The sequence below is a fragment of the Neospora caninum genome, chromosome IV (genome assembly GCF_000208865.1).
Source record: "Neospora caninum Liverpool complete genome, chromosome IV".
In the NCBI taxonomy this organism is placed as follows: domain Eukaryota; phylum Apicomplexa; class Conoidasida; order Eucoccidiorida; family Sarcocystidae; genus Neospora; species Neospora caninum.
Window position 1 is genome coordinate 1,000,603 of NC_018389.1, and position 26,929 is coordinate 1,027,531.

The 26,929-nt window shown below is 56.2% G+C and overlaps 2 protein-coding genes across 2 annotated transcripts; one reads left to right on the top strand and one right to left on the bottom strand.

Moving 5' to 3' along the window:
- Positions 1-6,139: 6,139 nt before the first annotated feature.
- Positions 6,140-13,588, bottom strand: NCLIV_010770 (putative glycosylphosphatidylinositol anchor attachment 1 protein; the record flags this gene model as incomplete). The annotated part of the gene is made up of 9 exons (XM_003880593.1): positions 6,140-6,577; positions 6,768-7,091; positions 7,410-7,856; positions 8,498-8,590; positions 8,891-8,998; positions 9,239-9,392; positions 10,121-10,287; positions 10,941-12,505; positions 13,513-13,588. The coding sequence occupies 9 exons, from the start codon at positions 13,586-13,588 to the stop codon at positions 6,140-6,142; spliced, it is 3,372 nt and encodes a 1,123-aa protein (XP_003880642.1).
- A 3,176-nt stretch (positions 13,589-16,764) lies between these two features.
- On the top strand, positions 16,765-23,444 carry NCLIV_010780 (hypothetical protein; the record flags this gene model as incomplete). Its single annotated transcript, XM_003880594.1, has 4 exons — positions 16,765-20,626; positions 21,293-21,447; positions 22,081-22,521; positions 23,319-23,444. The coding sequence occupies 4 exons, from the start codon at positions 16,765-16,767 to the stop codon at positions 23,442-23,444; spliced, it is 4,584 nt and encodes a 1,527-aa protein (XP_003880643.1).
- Positions 23,445-26,929: the final 3,485 nt, after the last annotated feature.

Consider the following 26,929-nt stretch of genomic DNA (forward strand, 5'->3'; position numbering starts at 1 on the left):
AGCAGCTTGTGACGCATGATCTGAAAACGTACTGCCCCGTGTGCTGGACGGTCGAGGTAGGTTTCCTTCAGCACCGCTGGAACGGCGGAGTGATATGAAAAGGAGAGAAAGGAGAGGAAAGAGAGAAAGGAGAGAAAGGAGAGAAAGGGGAGAAAGGAGAGAAAGGAGAGAAAGGGGAGAAAGGAGAGAAAGGGGCGAAAGGAGAGAAAGGAGAGAAAGGGGAGAAAGGAGAGAAAGGGGCGAAAGGAGAGAAAGGAGAGAAAGGAGAGTGAGATGAAAAGGAGAGAAAGGGGAGAAAGGAGAGAAAGGAGAGAAAGGAGAGAAAGGAGAGAAAGGGGAGAAAGGAGAGAAAGGAGAGAAAGGGGAGAAAGGAGAGAAAGGAGAGAAAGGAGAGAAAGGAGAGAAAGGGGAGAAAGGAGAGAAAGGAGAGAAAGGAGAGAAAGGAGAGAAAGGGGAGAAAGGAGAGAAAGGAGAGAAAGGAAAGTGAGATGAAAAGGAGAGAAAGGGGAGAAAGGAGAGAAAGGAGAGAAAGGAGAGAAAGGGGAGAAAGGAGAGAAAGGGGAGAAAGGAGAGAAAGGGGAGAAAGGAGAGAAAGGAGAGAAAGGAGAGAAAGGAGTGAAAGGGGAGAAAGGAGAGAAAGGAGAGAAAGGGGAGAAAGGAGAGAAAGGGGAGAAAGGAGAGAAAGGAGAGAAAGGAGAGTGAGATGAAAAGGAGAGAAAGGGGAGAAAGGAGAGAAAGGAGAGAAAGGAGAGAAAGGGGAGAAAGGAGAGAAAGGGGAGAAAGGAGAGAAAGGAGAGAAAGGGGAGAAAGGAGAGAAAGGGGAGAAAGGAGGGAAAGGAGAGAAAGGAGAGTGAGATGAAAAGGAGAGAAAGGGGAGAAAGGAGAGGAAGGAGAGAAAGGAGAGAAAGGGGAGAAAGGAGAGAAAGGGGAGAAAGGAGAGAAAGGAGAGAAAGGGGAGAAAGGAGAGAAAGGGGAGAAAGGAGAGAAAGGAGAGGAAGGAGAGAAAGGAGAGAAAGGAGAGAAAGGGGAGAAAGGAGAGAAAGGGGAGAAAGGAGAGAAAGGAGAGAAAGGGGAGAAAGGGGAGAAAGGAGAGAAAGGGGAGAAAGGAGAGAAAGGGGAGAAAGGGGAGAAACAGATGCGCCCAAACGGCAGCTCTCTCGTGGCACCAGAACTGCTGCTCGCCTCGGCGTGTTGAGGGTGTTTGACCGGTTCCAGGTTTCCGGAAAAAAAACGAACGCATGAGGACTCGAGGGGTAGACAAGAAACCAAACGGCAGGATCCAAAAGAGGGGGGGATCAGCAGCAGCTCCGCGCGCTAAAAGACATACTTTTCCTGGTGGACAACTATACAAAGAGCCGCGTCGTGGCCTCACTGTTTCCTTCAAGGGCTGAGTTTGATCGTCTCCGTTTCTGTTTCTTCGCTTTCCGCTTGCTTCAACTGGACCGCAGCCCCTATGCACGTTTCCTCAGAGTTTGGCGCTGGATTTCCACTCGTCTCTGCTGCGTTGCCGGCTTCTGGATGCCCGTGGAGGTATTGAGCATTCCGTGTTAAAATGTCGCTTTCGGGATTTCCCCTTGTTTTTACTTTCTGCAGGGCGCTCTGAATGACGCCAGGGGAATTCCTTTCTACCAAGCGGAGTTCCAAGGCAGCGTGTACTTTTGTTGCTGTGAGGGTCATCTGGAGGTATGCTTTGTCTCGTTCAAAACCCGTGAGGCTACGGAACGCCGTTCGTCTTTGTTCTCTACCTCTCTGTTTCGCTGCTTACGCTGTCTTCTCCTGCGTCGGCCTGCGAACGCTTCAACGATTTTTTGGGGTTGCTTCGCCCTGCCTTCTCCAGTTTCTCGTTGGTTCTGAAACCTCTCTGCCTTGCGTTCACTTTTCGTGGTCCTTTTCACAACTCATTGTTCTTCAATTTCCTTTTGTCTACCGGTCCTCCGCGTTCTGAGTTGTAGGTCTCCATAGGTTCCCTCGTCGGTCACGCCTTCATCTCTCGCTTTTGTTTGGCTTCAGGCCGTCTTCACACGGCAGTCTGCGGCTGTGACGAGTTCCCCGTGTCCGTCGTCTCTTCCGCTGCTCCTCCATATAAATCCCGGACTCCGAGCGATGCCGCCTGTTGCCTTGGTCTGTTTTTTGCCCTTCGCCCGCCGGCTGGTATCCGACCCTCGAAATCTCGGCTACGCCACTCTTGTTCGATGCTGTGTCTGTAGGCCTTCCTGAAGACTCCCTCGGCTTACATTCGGGACGGCGTTCCGAAACACTTGCCCACGCGCCTCTCGCTCGCGGAACTCCAAAGCTTCGCTTCTCCGCTGCCTTTCCAGTTCAAGGGATTCTGCGTTGTCGCCTTTGGTGGGACGCCTGGAAAGCGCCCCAAGGGTTGCGAGAGGAAGGCGAGGGAGAGACGCAAAGAAGCAGTGGGCCGGGTCATTGTGGAGCAGGGATGATGGATCGAACAGCTCCACGAAAAAGCCGCGAAAGGGGGACTCAGAAGACTGTGGGGAGAGAACGGGAGAGAAGGCGGCAGGCGAGGCGGGGAGTCGTGCTGGAGCGTGTGAAAACGAAACGTACGAACGGGGACAAGGGAAGAATCAGGAAGGAAACCGACTGAAGCTGCCAACATTCAACGAGACACTCCGGTGTTCAGGAAGCTGCAATCGAGAGGCAAAGAGGAGATCGTGTGACAAGAACACAAGTCTTTTCGTTGAGTTCGACTGTGTTTCGAGGAGTACGAACTTTGCCTGTTCTTCTTCTCGCTTGCTCACCTGTTTGCTCAGCTGAAGAGAAGCGATTCCTGGAGGGTCACCATGCCTTGGTGGCCAAGTACGTCGGAGAATTCTGGAAGTTCAGCTCCGAAGAAGCACTCAGCGCCTTCCTTCTGTATCCCGCCAACTACGTTGAACTGGCGAGGAACGTGCCCTCCGAGAAACTGGAAGCGGAGGCAACGAAGGGCTCCGGACGGCCACGGACGCTTCAGCAGATTGCGCGCGACGGAGAGGCGAAGACGCCTCCGCAGCCTGCGCTGACCAGCTTAGCAGGAGAACTGAAGGATGCGCTGACATTTCTCGAGGTAGTTTAGCGCACGTGAAAAGAGACGACGCACGCGGTTGTGTCCTTCACACAAAAATACTACAATGTTACATACTCGTGTCGATAAAAAATGCGATACGCGTTCACGCGAACACCTTGCTCATCGTAACATACGCATGTAGAGATATATATACATGTATTTCGGTAGGCAGCGGATGTTAGTGCCCAGGTTGAGAATGTAAGTTCGTACAGGGAGATCAGCGCTTGACTCCTCAGTTTAAAGACCCTTTGCTGAAGGTGTCTGCCTGTACGTTTCAGGACCATCTAGCCATAGTTTCGATACGTGTGGGCGTTCAACCCTTTCCTCGATTCGCAGGGACTGGAGCCCTTCATCCAAAAAGAGACACAGCTATATCGAAACGCCACACGTGGTTCGGCGTGGAGTGATCTCTGGAGCGAGCCACAGCTGCCGGGAGTGCGCGGAGGGAAAGGAGCAAACAGCCTTTGTCTGGGGGATGATGTGTGTTTTTCAGATTTCCACCGTCGAACTCCTTGCCGAGGCTATGACCGTGGCAGGTTTGAAGCGGCTCGTCTACCCAGGCGAGAGCCTCCGTCAGAGTGCGCTTCACTTCCTTGCTGTCTACCTCCATGCCCACAACCCCCTGACGCCCCCTGTCTCCCACCACGACGCGCTACAGACTCTGCAGAATTTTATTACAGGTAACCCACCAGAAACAGCATAACGAAGTCGAGTACTGTACAGGCACATGTACGCAGATGTGCGGGTATCATACATACATATAGGTACATCTGTGTTTGTAGGTAGAGCACCTTGTAGATCTTTGCATCAAAGTATGTTAATACATGCGCATGTACGTGCATGCATATATTTTCACTGACACACGCGGTACGCATATACAATCGAAGTATACCCCAGTGCTCCTCGTCACGTCCCCGCTTCGTGGTCCTTCACGCGTCTGCTCTGTACTAAAGGCGGATTTTCACAAACCCGTCTTGCGCCAGGGAGATGACGCGGAAGGCAGGAGAAAACGGAGACCCTCCATCGCCTCTTTCCGGACTCCATTCCTCTTTCTCAGTTCCGTCAATCGATTTCGCCTTTTCGTCTGAAAAACGGCGTTCGTTTCTGCGCCTCTTGCTGTTCTCTTGGTTTTCTGCTCAGATTGTCACCTTCCTTTCAACGTGCGAGACAAGATTTTCGGGCTATTCAGACACATGCGAACGAAGGAAGAAGGCGGCGCACCGCTGCCTGGAGAGACGTGGACGGTCGTCGACGAGCGGCAGTACATGCGGTGGATAAAGCGGTTCGACGAACTTTTCAAGGCCAGAGACAGAGACCATCAAGCAGGCAACGCTGCACTTTCCTCAGTCGCTTTGTAGCGAAAAACACCAGGAATGAAAACAGGGAACCTGGCGACACAGTCGACAAACGCGCCATGCTCTTTGCATCCGCTCTGGATTGGCAGACTCGATAAGTCGCGTAACAAAGGACGGTTTTCTGGCGAGCCCGCGAGGGACATTGAACTGCCGCGAGTTCCTCTGTGGGAGGTAATAACGGAGAAGCAGAACGGAAAAGAGACACGATCATGGCGAGAAAGACAGAAGCGAACGTGAAATAAACTTTTCTGTCCCCACTCCAGATCTAACCTAGCGCAGTAGACGCGCACCGATGAGTTCCGTCTACAAAGCATCCACGGAGATGGAGGGAGGGCGGGGAAAAGGGGAAGGAGAAAGATACTGCGTTCTTCCTCTTATTGACGATGCGCGAGGTTCAGGCGCCCCGGCGGCGGCTCGGACCGAAGGAGTCGACTCTCGCTCTTGTGTCTTCCGCCTGCCAGCCTCGTCGACCGCCGCAAGCTTTTTTTCTTAGGCCTCGTGTCGGTTCTTGCGATATGGTCTCGAGTCGCACACGCGGTTCTGCGAAATCCTGGCCGCGTGACTCTTCGTGGAAAATTCGCCTTCTGTCTACAGACAAGCATGCAGTTTAAGTGAATTCCCAAAGCGTTGTACATCTCGAGAGGAAACACGCCTCGTGTCGGCAGCAGGGGCGCCGCAAACGTTTCACCGCTTAGTACATATATACGAAATGGTTTTTCTACACCTCAACGACACACATGTACAGCCTTGGATGAACGGCGGAATCCTTGTTCCTGTGTATATTTGCTGCCGTACAGAGAGAGACAGATGTACTGTTAATTTAGACATGCCTTCTTTGTTCCGCGGTTTGCGCCTGAAAGCGTAGCCTCGTAGAAATACCTTCAACTGTGGAGTGACGCATATATCTCTGTTAAGAAGAAAACATTACTTATACGTCTATGTATGTGTGCATGCAACAGTCTGTTCTGGTAACGGGACAGGAGTGCTTGTTTCATGTGCCTTTCTCCAGAAGCGAGAAAAAGAATGCGTTGGCTTTCTGAGACCCGACAGGCGGTCGGGCGTCCACGCAGAAAGCCGTAGTGTCGACGCCGTTGTTTCTGGAGGCAGCAACCCGATGTAGTCTTCCTTTTCGTCTCGTGTGACAAAAAAACTGAGAGCCAGTACTGTTCTTGCTCCAACAAGAAGCGTCAACCATGGGACATTTCGTATTTGCTACAAAAAGAACAAGACCAGCGCAAGGCACGTGGAGCCACATGGAAGTAGACAGAAGAAGGGAGAGACATCTCCTACACAGCAACCCAACAAACCCCTACATGTCTCGAGGGCGACAAGGGAAAATCGCCCACAAACACCGACCCATGTCCAGGGACGAAAGAAACTGCATGCATGCATTTTACGACTTACGCTTCGAGATATGTTGATAGAGCGGGAGAGGCAGATGAATCGATTGACTGTTCGAACGACGTTTAGCTCACGTCCAAAAGCAAATAATGACACAGCTATCCGTATACATAGAGGGATCTATAGATACATACATGCACACGATGTATACACATATGGATACATACAAGAGGCCGTGTGTTTGCCTGCCGCAGTGTCTGGACAGAAACACGGAAGCGCACCAGAGAATACAAGCACACACATGAAAGGCGTAGATCACGTGTTTTATGACTGCTCGGGACGTGACTCAAAATGGCTTCAAACGCTCCTCGGGAAGGATCTAGGGAGGGAGGACGAGAAAGACGGCAACCAGGAAAAAGCTGAAAGGCAGAAGGCCGAAGAGAAAGGTGCCGAAGGCTGTTGTATTGACACAAACCGAGTCGCGGGCCATGGAGTAGATGAAAAGCAAAAACGAAGAGGGCTGCTGGGGGAAGATCCAAGCTGACCCTAGGGGAAGCAGCGCGCGCATGTGGCTTTCGTACGCACGCGAGAAGGCGTGCGCCTCCCCCCAGGTGGAGGCGAGAGAAGAGGAGTCGAGAGGATACTGCGGAGGAGACGACGAGAGGGGACGAAAGACCGAGCCGGAGCGCAGCCACTGAAGAAAGTTGAAAGGAAGGAACGAAAACCCTGGAAGGTGCTGAGCCTGGACAGAAGAGAGGGTTTCGTAGAGGAAAGACGCGACTTCGTGCGCCGTTCGCTGAACGCCGGCGCGGTAAACCTGAAGAGAAACAAGTTGCAAAACCTATCGGTGAAGGCGACAGCGGCCAAGGCGCAGAGGTCACCGCAGAGACCGTCGAGGGGACGACCAGAGAGCGAGGGGAAGACGCCGGGAGGCAGATGCAGGACGACCCCGGGAAAACGCGTGCTTTCGAGGATTTGTGGCTTCAACAGGGACCAAACACACGTACCTTGATGACATCTGAGTCGACGACGAAGAGCAGGACACCGAGAAGAACGAGGGCAACAACGCACTTCCTGAGCACAGTCGCCACCTTCACCATTCTGCACCTTCTTTTCCACTTCGCCATTTCCTTCGCAAACTTCTCTTCACCCTGCCGCGCACCTTCGCCATCCTTCTCGCCTTCCCCTTTCTTTTCCTCTTTCTGTTCTCTCTTCGACTCTTCGAGCGACGGCCGAGGAGGCTCCGCCGCGCGGTAGCCGACGGGCACAACGAGCCAGGCCAGGGGAACCAGCAGGCAAGAGAGGAAGGCAGAGAGACCCCAGTTGTAGAGCTGCAGAGCAAACGTCAGAAAGGGGAAACGCATGCACACACGGTGGGCATTCGACAACGAGGTTTCAGAGAGCGAGTGCCGTTTTTTTTCTGACTCTCCTAGATAACGGAACAGGAAAACCGAACGAATAAAGCTGGCAGCCGGCGAGGCGGGCAACGAAAACAGCGGCCTTTCGGCGGCGAGCGACTTCGCACAAACGGGAACACAGGGGATCGATCCCAGACGCGCGACACGCACGACGCCTCTCGGAGAACTCGCAGGCGGGACGGGCACGAAACGCGTCAGCGTGCGACGCTGACCATGAAATGGGCGACTCACCGTGAGCATGACAATGATCCAGACGGCGAAAACACGGACGCAGAAGCCCCGGACAGAAAGCCACAAAGGCGGCGGAGCTCTCGGAGGTTGCCAGGCCGCTTCGACTTGCTCGTCTTCTTCCGACTCTTCCTTCTCCCTTTCCTCGACGGGTTCCTTCTCCCTTTCCGGCTCCTGACACCCGCTGACCTCTCGCCCGTCCTTCTTCTCCGTCGCCTCGGCGAGCTTGAGGGCATCTGCCAGGCGCTTTGCTTCTCGGATTCTCTCCTTCTCGTCTTCGGTCTTCTCCCGCTTCGGCGTCTCCCAGAGAATCGCGGGATCTTGCGGAGCCGCCAGACAATCTTCGGCGGCCGCGCGTCTCTGGGCTTGGACGCGGCGACCGAGCCACATGACGAAGGAGAGCAGGAGGAAATAAAAGACGAACAGGACTTGCAGCCAGATGCTCGCCTTCTGCAGAGCGCGGACACAAAGAGCTCCACCTTGGACTACGTACATCAGATAATTTGTGGTAGGATCCATTTTTCTGTCCCCGCCAATCTAAAATCATCATGACCTTGTCTCTATATTCCTAGGAAGTCTTGCCAACTTCCCTGTCTCTAGTTATCTCCCTGCGTCTCTCGTCCTTAGGACCAACGTTCACCTCCGAACACAAAGCACAAGCTGACACAAATCCACGTTTACAAAACTTAGCTGAGTGCGACCAGGTGCGCACTCGTGAATATCCGGAGACGGGTCTCGACGGGTTCAGCCTCCTCCGCTGCCCAGTGACTGCGTCGGTTCCCGCGCACGCGTTTTTACACGCAAGTAGGCATGCGACGTAGAAGGGAAAGCCCCAAGAGAAAAAAAGACCGTCTGCGGTTTGCAGCTCAGTTGAGCGACGCCCTGCGACAGACGGGCGGCGCCGAGGAAGAAAAAACCGGAGCAGAGCGGCCGCAGGACTGAGCGAACGGAGGAGCGCCGGCCGTCCAAACTTGGCACGCGCGCCGAGAAAGAAGCCTTCACAGCGTGTCTCGGCGACTGACAACGCAGACCCAAAAGGCGGGGCACGGCAGAAAAGGAACGAGAAAGCAGCTGGGCGAGCGGACGCTTACCTGACTGTACTGGAGGTACGCGTCTTTTTGCCACGTCGCACAGGAGGGAACGAGTGCGTGCGGGTCTCCAAAGAGGAGCGAATTGACAGACGGCTGCGCGAGCAACACGACAAATATGTGCTGGCGGCACAACGTGAACGGGCGACGGAAACGAGCGAGAGAGGGTATATGTGCGAAACACCCACATGAAAGGAGGAGAAAGGCCGACGACGGCCTGACTCAGCAAGAGAGACAGAGATGGGGGCAAACATCTGCACGAGACCGAGAGAAACACTGAATGCGAGAGGGGAGATGACGCGGCACACACCGCACACAGAGAAGCGCCGCAGAAAAAGCAAGCACCGAGACATGCTCCGAGAAGCTAAACAGACAAGATGGGGGTCTGCAGTGTACCCGGGTTGCAAGGATGAGGGCGGGGAGACTGCATGCGAACGCCAGCAGAAGGAGAGCGATGGCGGCGATGAAGCCCCGGATGTCGCGCATCACGCGAGAGGAGAGAATCTGTACGCCGGAAGAAGGCAGGACACGGCGCGCGAGATGAAGAGAAGAGCCGGCGTTAGCCGACAACGGGCACGCGCGTGCGCTGGATCACACGTTCCGTGAAACAGAGAAACCACACGTCCGTGCGTTTTTCCGACGCTGTGCTGTCTCCAGCGCCCCTCTTCCCATCTTTTTCCTCTTCTGTCGCTTTTCGATTCTCCCTTGTCCCCTTTCCCGGTAGTGTTTCGGAACGCGACTGACGGGAATGAGCAGCAGAGCAAGCATCGTGAAGACAGGGTACAGAAAGGCACCCGAGGAGACGTGGGCGTGGCTGCTGGTGTAGAAGTAGAAGTTGAAGGAGTGGTGCAGAGTCTGCAGGACGTTGCTTTCGCTGCGTGTCACCCTCTCCAACACCCTGAAAACACAGGAAGAGACGGAACAGAGCGACGTCAGGCCTTGCCAATCGCTGCGTCGAGGGACCGAACAGCGAGCGACTGAACAGCGAGCGACAAAGCGCGGCGGTCCCCGGATGTCGTTCAGGCTTCTCTCGCCGCCACCGAGGCAAAGAGGCCAGCGTGAAACGGAGACAGGGGAACGCCTTTGCGCGCCTCGGCGCTAGCGCCCCACACCAAGAACGGAAGCCTTCCGAAGGAGAGAAGAACGCACGACACAGGGAGACGGCCCGCTATCTGCGTTCTCTCGACAACCCTTGGAAAGCAGATCGAGTGGCGACGGAAAGACAAGCTTGTCGCGTTTTTGCGGTCGAACGCAGCGCTGACGCGATACAGAAGGCGAGACCAGAACCGAAACTTTAGCGACGAAAGCACAACAGTCACATCCGATTCCGCACACAGAGGACCACGGCTCGACCGCACAGGCGGGGGGAAACGACAGGGGACGCAGAGCCAGAGGACCAAGAGACGCCGACGCGCGACTCAAGGAAAGCGCAGATCGAGAGGGCAAGTGGATGGCAAACAGACAAACGGCCAATCGGAGATGTTGGATTTGACCGCCGCGCGAAAGCAAAGCCCGCTCTCGTGACGCGTCTCCTTCGATCGGTTGAGCACGCCACGCTGGCCACGTCTTCGAGGAACAATCAAAAGTGCGCGGGCGTGTTCGCCCTGCTTGGCCGTCCTGGCTCACCTTGCCAAGTCGCCCCACCGCGAGAGAGGAGCCTCGGAGCCGACTCGAGCTCTGACGCTGGCGTTTTTCGCCACGATGGTGAATGTGGGAATCGCCTCTTCCAACAGGGCTGAATGAGGCCGGTGAACGCCCCAGTTGCGCGCCATGCGGAACACATACTCCCACGTCTTGAGAAAGACAAGCGCAAGGAGAGAAAGACAAGCGCAAGGAGACGCACGTATGCCAATATTTGTCTACACGCATGTGTGGTGCGGCGGTCGGGAGTGTGCCTTGGCCAGCAGAGAGTGCGCCGAGGTCATATCGATGCCTTAGGATCGACGTGCAATTCGAGGCGCACCGTCAGGCGTCTAACCGAAACTCGACAAAAAATACGGTTACTGCCACTCACGCGTTACGCCATTCGGAAGAACCCTGAAAGACACGAATCATGTTCTACAGGAACAACACCCATGCCTAGATATATATATTTATATATGGATATATATAATTTATATATGGATATATATATATATATATATATATATAGATAGATAGATAGATAGATAGATAGATAGATAGATACGGTGTGCAGTTTTGTGTATGGATGAACCTACAGCTACATAGAACAATATGCATCGCGAGACTTGTTTTTGTGGAGCTGCAGATACAGCCTGAGAGATGCAGCTGCATGCAACTAGACGCGCATACGGCAGATACTTGCGGATACTTGAATGTGAACGCTCCCACAACTCCCTCTGTGTACTCGCGCGGTTCTGCGCAGCTCTGGCGCCTAGGGGCGTCGGTGTCCGAATCGCAGCCCTTTGTTTTTGGTGTGGCTTACATTTCTGAGTTTAACGGTGATTCCAGTCCGCGCGGCTTCGGCCATAAACACATTGACAATGTCCTGGTTTGGCAACCTCCCATCGGTACCTTCAATGTCCGGCGAGAGAAAGCGGAAGCCCTCTTCCCGTTCTGTCCCCTCCCGATCCGGTTCTAGCGCCACAGCCATTCGCAGCAGCCCCCGTCGAGGAAAGAACGACTGGGACCGAATATACGCCGACAGCCAAGCGCGTGAGCCTGCAGAATAGGGGAGGCGGAAGTCGGAGAAGACAAAAAAGACGTCTCGGCTTAGCCACGGCGCCGCATGCTGGAGGAAGATGCTCAGCGCGGAGGAGACGGCAGCCACCGAGCCGGCTCCTGGGGCTGAAGGCAGAGTCGACTGCGACGAAGAAGCGAGGAAGGAGGGAAGGTGGAGGAGCGAGAAGTCGAACGCCGTGAAGACCCCGAGGGCGTCCCGGCTGTCTCCGCGGTCGCTCTTGGATATCGCAATCAGGTTGTAGTGCCAGGTTCCACACACGACTTTCTCTTCCGGCTGCGAGTCTGCGTCGCCGGCAGGCGGGCGTCTCGCCGTGTGCTTTTCGTGCTGCGCCTCTGCACGGTCTCTGGCCTGCGTGCCCTCTTCGTCTTCGAGGAGAAAAGGCTGCAGGTAAACCTCCTGCCCCGCGTCCGCGAGCAGCTGGAGAAGTCGACACAGGAAGCGCGGGGGGAGGTTGAGTAACTCGGCGCCTTTGTCGCTCGAAATCGGGAGCTCGTCTCTCTCGCACGAAGTCACAAAGAGAGTCTCTGGGAGATAAAGGAACGGGTACGCCGTCGGCTGAACCTCTCTCGCGGCGAGACAGTGCTTCTGGAGAATCCGCTGTGTCGGCGCCGCAGCCTCGGCTTCCTCGCTCAGCTTCGCAAGTTCAGCCTTCACGTGCGCCTCGACCTCTTGCGCCTCTTCGTGAGCCGCCTCCTGGATGGCGTTTCGAATCCGGAAGATCCGAGCATCGTCGACAAATGTGGAGTGGTGAACGCCGTGAGAGAAACCGTGTTCGTCAACGACGAGGTTTCGACTGAACTGGTCAAAGCAGAGAAGCAGGTAGAGGCCGACGCCGAAGGCGAGCGCAGCAATCGCCCGCAGCTTCCACAGGACAGCGCCCACGAGCCTGTCTCGCGCAGAGGCCCGCACACGCACGTCTTGTCCAAACGGTTGACTTCTCGCTTTCCGGCGCTTCTTGAGGAGCAGCAGAAACTGGCGTTTCGGGGAGGCCAAGATCCGGGAGAGCCGCGAGCTGCGGTCAGAGGAAGTCGGCATTGTGGAGCGCACGCGCCGGAGACAGAGCCGAGAAGGCGACGCCGCACGGAGGCGGAAGCGCAGGTGAGTCAGCAAACGGAGCGGCGAGACACCCTCCGAGAAAGTCGACCCCGACCGAGAAGAAAAGGCGGGGCCCAAAGCAGGATTAGAGGTCGGAGGAACCAAGCGAGAAGCGGCGAGAGCAGAAAGGACGCGGAAACGAGGTGAAGCCGAGGCAAGAAGAGAACAGAAAAGCAGTCCCAGCGAAAGAGGCGAGGAGAACGGGACAACGGCTGAGAGGGGATGGGAACGGAGAGAGGGAAAGAACGAAAAGGGACAGACAGCAGTAGAGAAGAAAGAAAACGAAGGCCACAGAGAAGCGGAGGCGTTTACAAGGAGACCCGCGCTGGGACCACGGACAGCAGACCGCAGACGCTTCCGTCAGATCAACGGAGGCGAGGTCCACGAATTTCACGTCGACTGTAAAAAAGAAAAGGGTAAGGGCCTTTCGGCATCGAAAGTCCTTCTTCCCCGGCCCCCTTTTTTGCTTGGAGATCCTCCCATGCAGGTGTGCGCGACTCGAACCGAATGGGGCCGGATTCTGTGGCCGGGAAAGAAACCAGGGTAACTAAGAGACAAGAGCGCTTCCCACTGGAATCTTGCGACAGAGAGAGAGAACACAGCGGATTTGCGCTCGAAGGGGGGGGGGGGGGGGACTCGGAAAAAAAAAGACAATAAACCCGCGGAAGGACCACAGCCGGTGTCTGCATGGAGCTGCATCGACGCAGCGGTTGAATCAGGGGAAGCAGACTACAATGAGGGCAGCCACACACAGAAGAGAAAAACGAAGGAAAGAGAGAAAACTGAGAAGTGGACGAAATTTAGACGGAAGGAGAGAAGGGAAGAGAAAAGAAAGTGCAAAGGGTCGGAACGTCCATGGTCACTCACGCGCCCCCTTTTGCCACGACCGCGGGATCAGCAGATACACCTGCACATATCGATATCTTGAAGGGAGAATTGCAGCCTCCCCTTTGGTTTCCTCAAGAATACACACCCGCGACTTCTCCGAAGAAATGCTATCGCCTTCCTGTGGATTGCTTCCCAGTACTCGGGGCGTCCGCCGGGGTATCCACGGGGTTTGCCGATAGCGTTCGCTGTGCCGACGGCGACTCTCTCTTTCAAGCCTTCCTTGTAGAGAGCGGGTCCGACACCCGGACAGGCTGACCTCATAGTACCATATTTATTCGCTTTCCACGAACCCCCACATTCTAGTACATTTGTGGCTCTTTCCATGTCTTACTTTGCCGCCTGATGCCAAGAGTAGGCTCTACGATTCTGTCAGAGCCCTGAGCACTCATCCGGCCCCACCCGGCCATTCTGAAAGCCGCTCTCGCGGACGACAATTCACGAGAAAAGTCGCCGCAGGTGAAACGCGATGCCTCTGTCGAGCACCGCTAACTTGCGAAGGCTCCTGTATGACTGAGAGGCTCAGGCAAAGGCCAAGAGTGAGCAGTTCTGGTTACAGAGATTTCAATAAGTGCGCGCAGGTACGTACGTGTGTCTGCGTCTAACTTGCAAAGGCTCCTGTATGACTGAGAGGATCAGGCAAAGGCCAAGAGTGAGCAATTCTTGTTAGAGAAATCTTCAATTACTGCGCGCAGGTACGTAGGTGTGTGGTTGCCATATATATATATATATATATATATAGATATGGTACTGCGTTTCTTTGAAGACGTAGGTAAATGCGAGCGGAAGCAATTATGTAACAGCCGCATCACACACACAGGTACGATTTTGAGGGTCAGAGGGCTTCTGATGGTCATAGGTGAAGCAAGCCTTGTTGTGAATGTTCGGCCGTTAGCGCCATGGCTGCATTTATTTTCCTGGGAATTAACGTTCCGGTCCGAAATCTAACGCTCACTCTCCGGATGCTGTACACCCCCAGCCTCTTTTCCCTCCTGGTCTCCATAGACGGTATGGCTACATGACCTAGGATTACAGAGACCTGTCATTCTTTGCAGAAATCGTACGTGACTCCATTTCTACGGGGCAGTTGCCGTACGGGTTTTTATCGTGAAGCTCACTTGAATTCGTTCACCAGGTTGTACACCCTCTTCTTTTTGCGCGAAGAAAAATCTGCCAGTGAAAGAATGCCAGAAACTGCAGTTGTGTTGACTTGGCGTGCTGCCCGACCCTCCAGATGTCGGGGATTCCCGCTGTAGCCATGGCGGCTATAAGAAAAACAGCCGAGGGGGGCTCAGGCTGCCAAGCTAACGACGCAAAAAAGAAGAATCAATCTGAGTAGCCAGGGTTCTGCTTGTACGCTCTCTTGGTGTACGATCCAAGAGGGTCCATAGCGTTTGGAGCAGAGGTGAGGGGTAGGCAACGTCCTCGCACACCAGAGTTTTCAGTGATTGTCCTTATGAAACGAAGGGCGCACGCGAGTTTTCTTTCTATCTGTCTGCTAGCAGTTTTTAGGAGACTCACATGAGCGTTCCGCGTACTTTACCCTCTCAGCAACCAAGGCCTAAGCCAGCAATGGCTGTTCACAAGAACCATGCCGAACAAGGAAAAACTCGACTGTTTGTGACAGGAAACGCCTAACTTGTTCAGTGATATGGGTTTTTTTTTCTGCGTTTCGCGGACAGGCACAAATATGCGCGGCGAGGACGTATGCAGTGGCAGCGTCGCGTTGGGGCTGCGAATACAATCTTCCGAACCGTTAGCAATGGCTTTCCAAGCCTCATACGACACTGATGATGCCGCATGAATCTGGCGTCAGATTACTCCCGTTCTTACGGAGACACGGAACGAGAAAAAAGGCTCTGTATTTAGAGGAATGAGAAACGGCAGTCGAAACGACAGGTACCTTGCCCTAAAGCCAGATCCGTGCGCAGCGACATCCCTGCGTTGCCATCGTAGGATTCTTAAATGGCCACTTGGTGCGAGGGAAACTGCTTGAGGCGCCACCACCATGCCGACGACACTCTACCGGGGTGTTCGGCTACAGTACCCCTCTGTCGCGTTTTCTGGCATTCCTCCCCTCTGTAAGCTGGCTCCATTTCACGCGTTCCAAAAGCGAGACACTTTGCTATTGCGCTTCTCTCACGTCGCTGCTGCTTGGCAAAAAGTGAGCTGGCCGGCGCTTCTCGCGGTACGCAGGAAGAAACAGTCTTTTTCCTGGCCCGCATTCGAGGACAGCCCGAAACGCACGGTGATATTCACATTGCTTGCGTCTTCGTTTCCAGTCATCCACTGCGTACATCCGCTTCTAGCTCAGAGGGGAAAAACCGCAGCCCCATGAAACGCCCTCGAACCTCAACCTGCCGGTTCCGTGTTTCGATTCCAGCGTAAACCGTTTTGCACCACGTGAGATACGTCCATTTCAGACCCTAAATCAAGTTCAGAGGTGTGCTTGCCTTTATGTCATCCCTTTTCTCGAATTCCTATCTGAGACGTCTTGAATACCCAAATGCTGATTACCAAAAAAATAGCCCGAAACTCTGCACCACCGTCGGGGCGAGACCCCGCGTTGCTAACAGAGAGACCTGTGACGTTCTCCACTGCCTCACCCCCAAGAAAGCGTCAAAAACGCCCAGGGGCGGGTACAGAGTGAAAAATGGTTCGATTGAAAACGGTTCTGTGCCTTCGGTCTACATCACAGGGACGACGCTGAACAACACCGGCTCCCCCCCCTCATTCACACTGCCGCGCTCTGCCCGACGGATTCCTTACCACCTGTCACGCCGTTCCCGTCTCTCCGCGCACGCACGACTTTCGGAACACACACTCTATCCAGAGTTTGCCAGGCCATTCTCGCAAGCCTTTTCCCGCGCGTTCTCTCACACGACGCCGTGTCGCCTCAGCGAAGCTCAGTACATGACACACTGTGCACTGTTCGAGTTCCCCAGCGGTCTCCGAGCCACGCGAGTGAACCCGCCGGCGCGCAGACTCGCCGTGGAACGCCCGGGAGGCGGAGCAGCGCGGCAAGCTGCGTGGCCTGCCCAAATGGACAGCGTGGCTAATCACAGCGAGCCGAACCCCCATTCAGGCCGCCGCGGCAGGGATCATCGAAACGCCTCTTTCCAGCTGACTGTCTCCTTGCGAACCGAGGGACATGCTGGGACCTCCTGACGCTGGGTTTTGAGCCGTCTCCGCTCTGGTTTTGCCTCTGGAAACATTGCCTACATGTACCTTCCGTGCGCCGAACTCGAGGTTGTGGCGCCTAGATATCGATTGTCAGCCCACTGGAAACGGCCACGGCCACAGTGAGGCGAATGCCACAGGTATACGCCTTTCTTTACGTCGTTGGGCGGCCAAACGACCCCAGTATTTTCCCTTGAAGGTGTAGGAGAGAGCATTTTTAAAGCACGTCGTTTTCCTCCCCATCAGCCGGTACCAGTTTTCCCCCTTCTCTGTGGTCCCCGTCTTTTCAGCGTTCCAGCTTTTTCGAGCAGCGAGTCGCGCTGCATTTCCCTTGATTCCCTTTCCTCTCCCCACTTGCATCCTACTTTCTTCCCGTTGGTTCTCCCCTTCTCTCAGTTCGCCCACCATGCCGCTGCTCCAGCCCAGTCGGCCTGACGGCTGTTCCATCCCTCATGGGGCTGAAGCTGCCGGTCGCGAGGCAGGAGGCCTGCCGCAGCCGGCAAGCACCCTCTCTGGAGCGTCATCGTCTCGTGTTCTAGGTAGACTTCGAGTCCAGGCTCTCTCCTCCCTTGGCGCTCCTTCCTTTTTCGGAGCTGCCTGCCTTGCGCTCGCGTTCGTCGTTGCCTCTCTCGTTTCACTTCCAGCATTCGCTGGGTCCTCCGAGGGCTCTGTCCTGTCCGCAGCAGGGTTCACTACGGCGTCTGAGGCTGTCGCCTCTTCCGGAACAGGAGAGTTGCCGGGGTCTGTGTCGAAAGGCACTTTCCTCCAGTCCATCTCCCCGCACAACGACGAGCCCAGCCGTGCCGAAGACCTGAATGCCCAGCCTCCGAACAGCTCTGGAAAAGACGTCGTTTCTCTCGCGAACGCATTTAACCACGTGGTGGAGCCTGTTGCGAACGCAGGAGAAGCCGTAGCGATGGCTGCCGCTGACATGGCAGCTGCGGTGTCCGCGGCGGGAGGAGCTGCTGCGCCGATGGCTCAGGCCGGCAGTTTCATTCAGATGCATACCAACGCGATGAGCCGCGCGGGAGGCGAGGGAGAGGGGAGGAGTTTGTCGGTACGCGGTTCGCGCGTCTTGGGTCAGGAACTTGGAAGGAGCGTGTCGAACAAACGCCAAAACAAAAGCGCGAAGGTCAGCTCACAAGCAGTGCCGCTCCGCAAGGGAGCAAATAAGGTTGCTCGTGTGGATCAAGTTCCTTCCACCTTTTCTCAGCAGACGGTCCAAGGGAGGTTCCAGCGAGTGAGGGCGGCGACGCACGCTTCTGTCTTTACTTCTGTTCCCACGGACAGGAGTCGTAGCACGCCCGCACAGGACTCCACAACGGCTCCAGAGAATCCGCAACCGCGCAAGTCATTCCGCTCGCGGGCACAGCTTCGCCGGCCGATGCCGCGTCCGGCCCAAGAGCAAGGAGAACAGGCGACACAGGCCGTGCAGGCCGAACCCAGTCAAGAGGCTCACGTGCGCGACGTACAGCAGCAAGTGCAAGACGCGCAGAAGCAGGCTGAAGAGGCGCTCCAGCAGGCCGAAGAGGCCATAGATAAGGCTCAAAAGGCACAGGAGGCGCTGGAAAACGCGCACCAGGCACAAGAGGCAAAGCACGGCCAGCAAGACGAGCATACTTTGCGGCCGCTCCTCCCCGAGGGAACCGAAGAGGACACGCATCAACCGCCTGTCGCACTCGGCTCCGCAGCGACACTCGGCGCTAAAGCCGACGTTTCCGCAGAGCTTCGCAAAGCGGGCATGCAGCAGTGGCAAGATTTACGCTTGCAACAGCAAGCAATTGACATTGAACTGCAACACTTGCACGCGCTGGAGGCGCACGTGGCGGCGCAAGAGCGGCGAGCTGCCGAGATACTCGGAAAGATTGACTGCGCTTCCGGAGACGGCTGCGGCCCATGCGAGACGACAGGAGTCCACTACCCGCCCAATAACGCCGGTCCGCCTACTCGCCCGCAACCAAGTGAGCCGGAGACAGTGTCCCCTCCGGAAGTGAGGCCGATGCCCGAGCCAGGGCACCCAGAAGGACAAGAGGCAGCGCCGGACACAGTGTCCCCTCCGGAAGTGAGCCCGATGCCCGAGCCAGGGCACCCAGAAGGACAAGAGGCAGCGCCGGAGACAGTGTCCCCTCCGGAAGTGAGGCCGATGCCCGAGCCAGGGCATCCAGAAGGACAAGAGGCAGCGCCGGAGACAGTGTCCCCTCCGGAAGTGAGCCCGATGCCCGAGCCAGGGCACCCAGAAGGACAAGAGGCAGCGCCGGAGACAGTGTCCCCTCCGGAAGTGAGGCCGATGCCCGAGCCAGAGCACCCAGAAGGACAAGAGGCAGCGCCGGAGACAGTGTCCCCTCCGGAAGTGAGCCCGATGCCCGAGCCAGAGCACCCAGAAGGACAAGAGGCAGCGCCGGAGACAGTGTCCCCTCCGGAAGTGAGGCCGATGCCCGAGCCAGAGCACCCAGAAGGACAAGAGGCAGTGCCGGAGACAGTGTCCCCTCCGGAAGTGAGCCCGATGCCCGAGCCAGAGCACCCAGAAGGACAAGAGGCAGCGCCGGAGACAGTGTCCCCTCCGGAAGTGAGCCCGATGCCTGAGCCAGGGCACCCAGAAGGACAAGAGGCAGCGCCGGAGACAGTGTCCCCTCCGGAAGTGAGCCCGATGCCCGAGCCAGGGCACCCAGAAGGACAAGAGGCAGCGCCGGAGACAGTGTCCCCTCCGGAAGTGAGCCCGATGCCCGAGCCAGGGCACCCAGAAGGACAAGAGGCAGCGCCGGAGACAGTGTCCCCTCCGGAAGTGAGCCCGATGCCCGAGCCAGGGCACCCAGAAGGACAAGAGGCAGCGCCGGAGACAGTGTCCCCTCCGGAAGTGAGCCCGATGCCCGAACCAGGGCACCCAGAAGGACAAGAGGCAGCGCCGGAGACAGTGTCCCCTCCGGAAGTGAGCCCGATGCCCGAGCCAGGGCACCCAGAAGGACAAGAGGCAGCGCCGGAGACAGTGTCCCCTCCGGAAGTGAGGCCGATGCCCGAGCCAGAGCACCCAGAAGGACAAGAGGCAGTGCCGGAGACAGTGTCCCCTCCGGAAGTGAGCCCGATGCCTGAGCCAGGGCACCCAGAAGGACAAGAGGCAGCGCCGGAGACAGTGTCCCCTCCGGAAGTGAGGCCGATGCCCGAGCCAGGGCACCCAGAAGGACAAGAGGCAGCGCCGGAGACAGTGTCCCCTCCGGAAGTGAGCCCGATGCCCGAGCCAGGGCACCCAGAAGGACAAGAGGCAGCGCCGGAGACAGTGTCCCCTCCGGAAGTGAGACCGATGCCCGAGCCAGGGCACCCAGAAGGACAAGAGGCAGCGCCGGAGACAGTGTCCCCTCCGGAAGTGAGCCCGATGCCCGAGCCAGGGCACCCAGAAGGACAAGAGGCAGCGCCGGAGACAGTGTCCCCTCCGGAAGTGAGCCCGATGCCCGAGCCAGGGCACCCAGAAGGACAAGAGGCAGCGCCGGAGACAGTGTCCCCTCCGGAAGTGAGCCCGATGCCCGAGCCAGAGCACCCAGAAGGACAAGAGGCAGCGCCGGAGACAGTGTCCCCTCCGGAAGTGAGCCCGATGCCCGAGCCAGGGCACCCAGAAGAACAAGAGGCAGCGCCGGAGACAGTGTCCCCTCCGGAAGTGAGCCCGATGCCCGAGCCAGAGCACCCAGAAGGACAAGAGGCAGCGCCGGAGACAGTGTCCCCTCCGGAAGTGAGCCCGATGCCCGAGCCAGGGCACCCAGAAGAACAAGAGGCAGCGCCGGAGACAGTGTCCCCTCCGGAAGTGAGCCCGATGCCCGAGCCAGGGCACCCAGAAGGACAAGAGGCAGCGCCGGAGACAGTGTCCCCTCCGGAAGTGAGCCCGATGCCCGAGCCAGGGCACCCAGAAGGACAAGAGGCAGCGCCGGAAACATCACACCCCGGAGTGCCCGAGACGACCCCTGAGGCAGTTCCGCCGGCAGAGCAAGAGGCAGCGCCTGTCCCCGAGACAGCACCATCGACGGGGGCGGAGTCGGATTTAGGGACTGAGCATCATAACGGTCTCGAAATAGAAGAAAAGGCTTCGCATTCAAATGCCTCCAGCGATTTGGGAATGGGTGACATGCTGGCAGGGGTGCCCTCCACTGCAAATCTCGAAGAGTTCGAACTTGACGAGTACGCGCGTGTTGCGCCTCAGTCCAAGGCGGCTCAGCAAGTTCGGGGCGTCCCAGTGCAGGAGACTCGGCAGTGCGAGACGGATGCTTCGGCGTGCAAAGGAGATGGTACGTCGTGCGGGTGGACGGCACGAGGGAACGTGGGGGGACAAAAACAGTGACGTGGAAGAACTCAGGGTACACACAGGTACTCTGACGAGCTGTCTCGAAGTGCCCCGGGACTCGCTATGCGTATTGGAAGAAAGGGAGACCACTGTATTACGTATTGTTTCGCCGTGTATGCAATGCACGGACATGTGCTCCGTGGGGTGGCGACAAAACGCTCAACGCCGTAGTCAGTTCCCGCCTCAAGTCCTGAAGAGGAGATACCTTGTGCAGAGTCGTATTTGCTTAGTGTATCTGCGTACCCGTGCGCTCGGCGTCGGCTTCTTGCCTGCGTGGGTCGCGCCTTTCGGTGGAGCGCGTTGCGTCGGTGTCACCTGTGGCCAAACGTTTTTCAAGCTGATTGGTTGCTGCGTGACTTGGCTCTGGAGGAGTCGAGTGCGCGCGCCGGCGGCCTCCCGTTGGTATTTTTGCCTTCTTCCGTCTTTTCTTTCATTATTGGCCAGCGTGAAACTCGATCCGTCCATTCGGCACATGCGTCGCACGATGTTGTGCCGGTTGTTGTTCGCAAAGGGACTGTTCGTGGGTATGGCCGAGCGTCCGGTTTTCGTCAGGCGTGACGTTTACAACCTCTGTTTTGCTGTTGCTGGCGTACCTCTCTCCTGTTCTCAGAGAACGCAGTGAACAAGGTGAACGAGTACCTGAGCGGCCTCGGCTCTCTGAACTGCCCCTGCCGCCAGCTGTTGGCGAACCTCGTCTGCAATTTGATCGTCAACCAGAGTGACCTAGCGTCGAGCGGAGCCGCCCGGATTGACACGCCTGACGCGGTGAGTCGCGTTCGAACGTTTCGGGGAATGTGGCCCTGCCTGCGCCGTCAGCCGTGTGTCGAGCACGGTGGCATTCACACACAGCACTCGGGAAATATAGAACTCCGAACTGGCTACGTCGTGGGTGGTGGAGTTGCGATGTTCTGAAGCGTTGTCTGAGAGCGCGCACGATCCCATGCTTGCACTCCTTGCGCGTCCAGAGACAGTCGGTCGCCTGTTCACTGGGCACTGAGGGACCGCCGCCAGCTAGCCGGTCTGGCGCGGCGGTGTTCGCGTGTTTGCTGGCGCCTTCGTGCTGGAATGACTGTGCGTTTATCTGTCGAGTTAGGTGCGGCGCAAGGCCCAGAGCTTTGCCCTCGGTATCCACGACTGTCGGTTTGCCTGTTTAAAATCGCCGATCGATTTGGTCCCTGATTGCGGGCTCGTGTGCACCGGTTCACTGGGTCTCAATGGAGACTCCTTCTCGAAGCCTCATTCGGCTGCCTCACCGTCGGGATGTATGGTCGGCCTGGGCATGCGTCGGCTGCCCGTGGTGTTCTTTTCTGCAGGCAGTTTAGGGTTCATCCGGGTTCACGCTGTCTCGTTCGTGCCTCGTTCCATCGATCTTTTCTTCGTTTTGTCTTCCTCGCTCAGGGCACCGCCACTCTCACACTTTCCGGAGCTACGTGCACCGCCCTGAAGCAGTCGTGCCCCCAAGTAGCTGCCCAGACACTGCTGGCAACGACCCTGCCAAGCATGTCCGAGCAGGCGACGACGGGTGCGGCTGCTGCGGTGCCTGTGCAGTTCCGGGCGACAGTGCCTCAGGGGGACAGCGTGGCGTCCTTCGTGGAAACCCAGGCAGCAGTGAAGGGCGACCTGAAGCTCCAAGCCTTGACTCGGGCTGCTCAAAAGGTCGGTGCGAGGGTTTCCGAGAGTATCATTCGCAAGGTGCGCATGCAGAGACAAATTCAAGCCGACGCGGTCGCGGGTTTCGCCGAGCTAGTCCAGTCGCGCGCTCCCCTGGCTGCCACAGCGGCGTCATTCTTCGGGGACTCAAGTCAGCAGACAATGTGGACATTTGCGTCCACTCCCGCGGTAAGCGAACCCGAGACGATCAGAAGCAGGAATGGGCTCGCCACGCATGTCGAGACGACACGGCCAGAGGGAACATTGAACAGGCGGGCAGAATGGAGGAAAGAAAGCCCGCAGGGAAACCATTACCTGGGACACTTCTGCGCGCCACCGGTGAATCTAAACGGGAACGGGCAGTCACACGAAGCAACTGAAGATCGAGATTTCGGAAGCTACACACGCGTGATGCTCTTTGAGACAGCTGGTGTACGTCCCTACACCTATATATGTATCTATATAGATGTATATATATGTATATATATATATATATGTATATTCATGTGGTAGCAGTTGCCTTTTAGTTTCGCACTGGCTATCGCAGGCTTTGGCATGCGCGTTTCCGGTGTGCTTGTGTCAAATGGGACGGCCACTAACCAGTCTGTAACGTAGAAAATTCATTCACCGCTGTGTGCCGTCGTGCCGGTACAGGGCCTGATATATATATTAAATGTAGTTCAAATGCATTCCCACGTTTGTACGCGTTCCCGGCACCATCTGTGTACGCTCTGTTCGCCGGCAAGCTCGGTGACTTCCTCTCTGTTCCATGGCTTTATCCCAACTTTGCACCTTGAATTTTTTTTGGCATTGCTCTCTTTCTGACCTCGATTATCTTGGCATTTTTGCCCAGGCGGTTTCACTCTGTGAAGTCTGTTACTTTGGCGCGTGCACATGCAAGGTTTTACAACATATATGCCTGTTGTCTTGTTTCAAGACCCCGTTTGTGCGGCGCTCGATCCCCCGTCTCTTGTGCTTGCCCTCAGGAGGCATGCCGCCTCGTGGACTCTGTCATTCCTGTTCCTATGCCCGTCGACACCAACGACCGTCGCATTTCCAAAGTGGTGGTCCAGGGCGCGAACGACGAGACGATTGCTCTCAGTCTCGTGTAATCTCGGAATGGACAAGAGCCGCGCACATACGTCTGCGTAGGCACAGTACATACGCATGCGTCCGTTTTGGACGGTGGAGCCGCCGACAACGGGATCAGCTTTCGGGAGCTGGCGCCCGAGGAAGCCCACTGCATGGCATGAAAGTGTAGAAGCAGTTCTTCCTCGGGAGCGAGTGGCCTGCGTACAGGCAGCAAGTTCTGGAGCTATCTAACAAGTGAATACCGGGAAACAGAAACCTTTTGGAGAGACTAGAGGAGCTGCGTTCACTATTTGAGGTTAGGCTAACTAACATGGCTGAACACTTGCCGGGAGTAGAGTTTGTAGCTCTTCCTGAACGGGGCGGCATGAGAGGCATTTTTCAGGGTCAAGAGGGACGCCGTCCCCACGGTTTCACTGGTGTCTTCAGGGCAGGACAAAGCGAGACACGAACGGAGACACACAAAGCTGGGATGGCCTTTGGGAGTGCGCACGTTTTGTTCAAGGCAAATGAACACACGACAGATGACGGGGTAGTCTTATCTTGAGTACCCTCCTTTTCGCTCAGGCGGGGACACCGTATTTTTTTGGTGGCGGGGATTGCTTTCTCAGCGTCATTATGGATGTGAAAACCTCTGAATGTGGGCCCGCTCTCCGATTTGGTTCGTTCGTAGGGGCGTGACTGCAGCAGACACAGAGAATCGAGAGAGGCGTGCATGTCAGGCCTACTATTCCTCTGGAAGGCCTCCGGTCTCCTGTGGGGAGAGCGCGGTTGTCGTGGCCGCGAGAGTTCCTCTCGCCGGTCCTTTTGCTGTTTCAGGCGAGGCCGAACGCAAAGGCCTCAGAGCTAATCAAGTTCTTCCCGCGTAGCATACCAAAGTATGACGGCTAGTTGAGACCCCTAGCTGATGGTGACCCAAGTTGGATCATAACGTGAGCCGTCTTGATGGTTTGTTTTTGTTTGCGCAAGACGGGGACACATACGTCGATGCGTGAACTGAAAGAGAGAGCGAACTTGAGGAGGCGGAACGCGTGCGAACTAGCACAGTGAAAAAAGGGAACAGGAGATTCGGACGGCCTTTCTTTCCCTAGTACGATTTTTGATTGGCCCTTCTCGTGTAGCACGTTCCTGAATTTGGCAACCCTGTGTTCGACCGGTCCCCGTCTCCGGATCCTCGAGAAATGGGGCACGAAGGCGAGAGGAAGCGGGAAATCCATTGAGCCCAGCACGACGCGTACAGAAAAGGAAGGTCGTGACAGGCGTGAATCCGTTCTCCAGTGTGCCGAACGCGGTCGCATCTGGTGTCTAAAATGCCTGCTGGGAACTTTTCTGACCGCACCGCATCAGTGGATCTACACTTTGGCGTGCCGCCGTTCTGGTCGAGTGATCAAAGGCACCGGATTTTCCGGTCCTTTTCTTCGCTGTCAGAGAGGAACAGAGTTGCTGTTCTTTCTTGTTTTCCCTTTGCATTTCTTGCGCCTTTTTCTTCGCATGCAGAGTGCCGCGTGCTTTTAAAGGCGCCCCTCCTCGCCATTGCGTCGGCCGCATTCGTTCTGTGCTGGCGCGAGTATACGTCACAGTCACCGGAGTCCTGGAGAGTGTGCCGTGGGCTTCGCTCGCGCCTCGCTTTTGTAAGGCACAGAGATCGTCATTAACGAACTTAAACGTAGTACGGCCTGTTTTCCATGTTGCGACCTCACCTGGTCCTGGCTGGATCGTCGAGCGCTCGCTCAGACGCCGGCTCCGGCGTCCCCTCAGATGTCTCTGTTCGTCGCCAGTATTCCTGCGGACCCTGTCTCCGTCCCTTCTATTCATTCTGCTTTCTCTCGCGGGCTCCCCTTCTCGAAGAAATGAGGCAAGTGCCTGGAACAGTGGCCTCCTGGCGAGAAGGAACACGGCAGCACAGGCAGTGAAGTTCCCGTTGCATGAGAGGAGATAGCGTGTTTTTTTTAGGCTCACAGAGATGCAAGAAGGAACACCAGGGAAACAACACACGCAGGACAAGTTTAGCGGAGCGCAGGCGATCTATGCAAGGGTTCGAGTACTCTCCTCCGATAGGTTCTATGCGAGGCAGTCCAACGGACCTGTTACCTCCCTTCAAAAGGTGTCAGCATCTCTCTTTTGCTTTTTGTAGATTCCTGGATAAAGGAGCGGTCACCCCGAGGTCTTCATCGTAGCCATGTAATGGACTTTTAAAGCAAAGCTAGGGTCGGCGTGAGTTCACAAAAACATGCGCCCATGTTTTTGTGATAGGATGCCTGAATGTAGCTGAAAACCGCTATGCAAATAGGCACAGGTGAAGCCGATTGCTTTTAGCTTTGACTCATCCCCCCCACGCAACGATTGATGTACAGAAGGGAGACTTCCCCACTTTTTTTTGGTTTCCTCCGCGGCGACCTCGACTCTGGGCCACGTGCCCAGCTGTGGCGAAAAAAGAAGGGCGGTGCGTGAGGGCAAGCGAACGTGGCGGGGAAATTCAGATTTAAAAGATGAGACAAGAGAGCGAGGCATAAGATTTGAGAAGCGTTAGTGAGAGACATCGAGAGCGGCGAAGAGAAGGCCGCGGCCGAACCAGTGGAGTGTCTCGAGTGTTTCCGAGGGGTAAATGCACGGCACAGCTACGCGGCACACACGCGTTTAAAGAAAGGAAACCGTGCAAAAAACCAAAACAACACGCGCGCGCGTATACAACTCGTTCTCCCACACGTTCACCGGTGCCGGCATATCTAGTTTTCGTTTCCATCCAGAACGTCGAGCATTTCCACAATTCAGCTGTCAGTTGAAAAGACAAGGAATAGAGATCTAGGGCAAAGATGCGCATTTTTACGGGTTTTTCCTCTGCGTCAACTCTCTCCAAATGCACCTAGATATAGATATACGTCTATCGACACATATAGACGTATCGGTCCTGTTTCGTGAGGCATGTGTGTCGTCACCTTTACTGCTCGGAAGCATCCGCGTTCCAAGCGTAGATAAGTGTGTGCGTGTGCCTGCCGAGATGAGAGAGAACAGGAATTACGCAAACAGCCTAAATGCGTGCGCTTTCCAAGAAGTTCTTTTTTTCGGGTCCGGGTGCGTGCCTGACGTCATTCAGCGCAAGGTAGCGGAGAATCCACGGGTCGGCGAGCACTTCTGCCGCACTGGGGCGTTCGTCGGCGTCTTTGCTGCAGAGCTGGACAAACAAACCAGCGACCGGCTCGGCGATAAGAAAACGCCACACGGCAGGGGAGGGAAGGGGGGGGGGGGGGGGGGGGGGGGGAAAAAAAAAAAAACCTGAAGGGGGGCGGGGGGGGGTCAGCAGCGGTTTTTTTACGACGAGAAAACCCAGACCCTCTTCGAAAAAGTCTGTACAAACCGCAGGAAGCAGGGCCCATTTTTTGCCCCGATAAAGCAAAAACCATTACAAACAACCCCCAAAAAATACCCACAGCACCCGTCGGGCGTTTATTACGAAAAAAATGCGGGCAAATATCGACAAAGGGATGTACACAATTACCCCCTTTCTTGC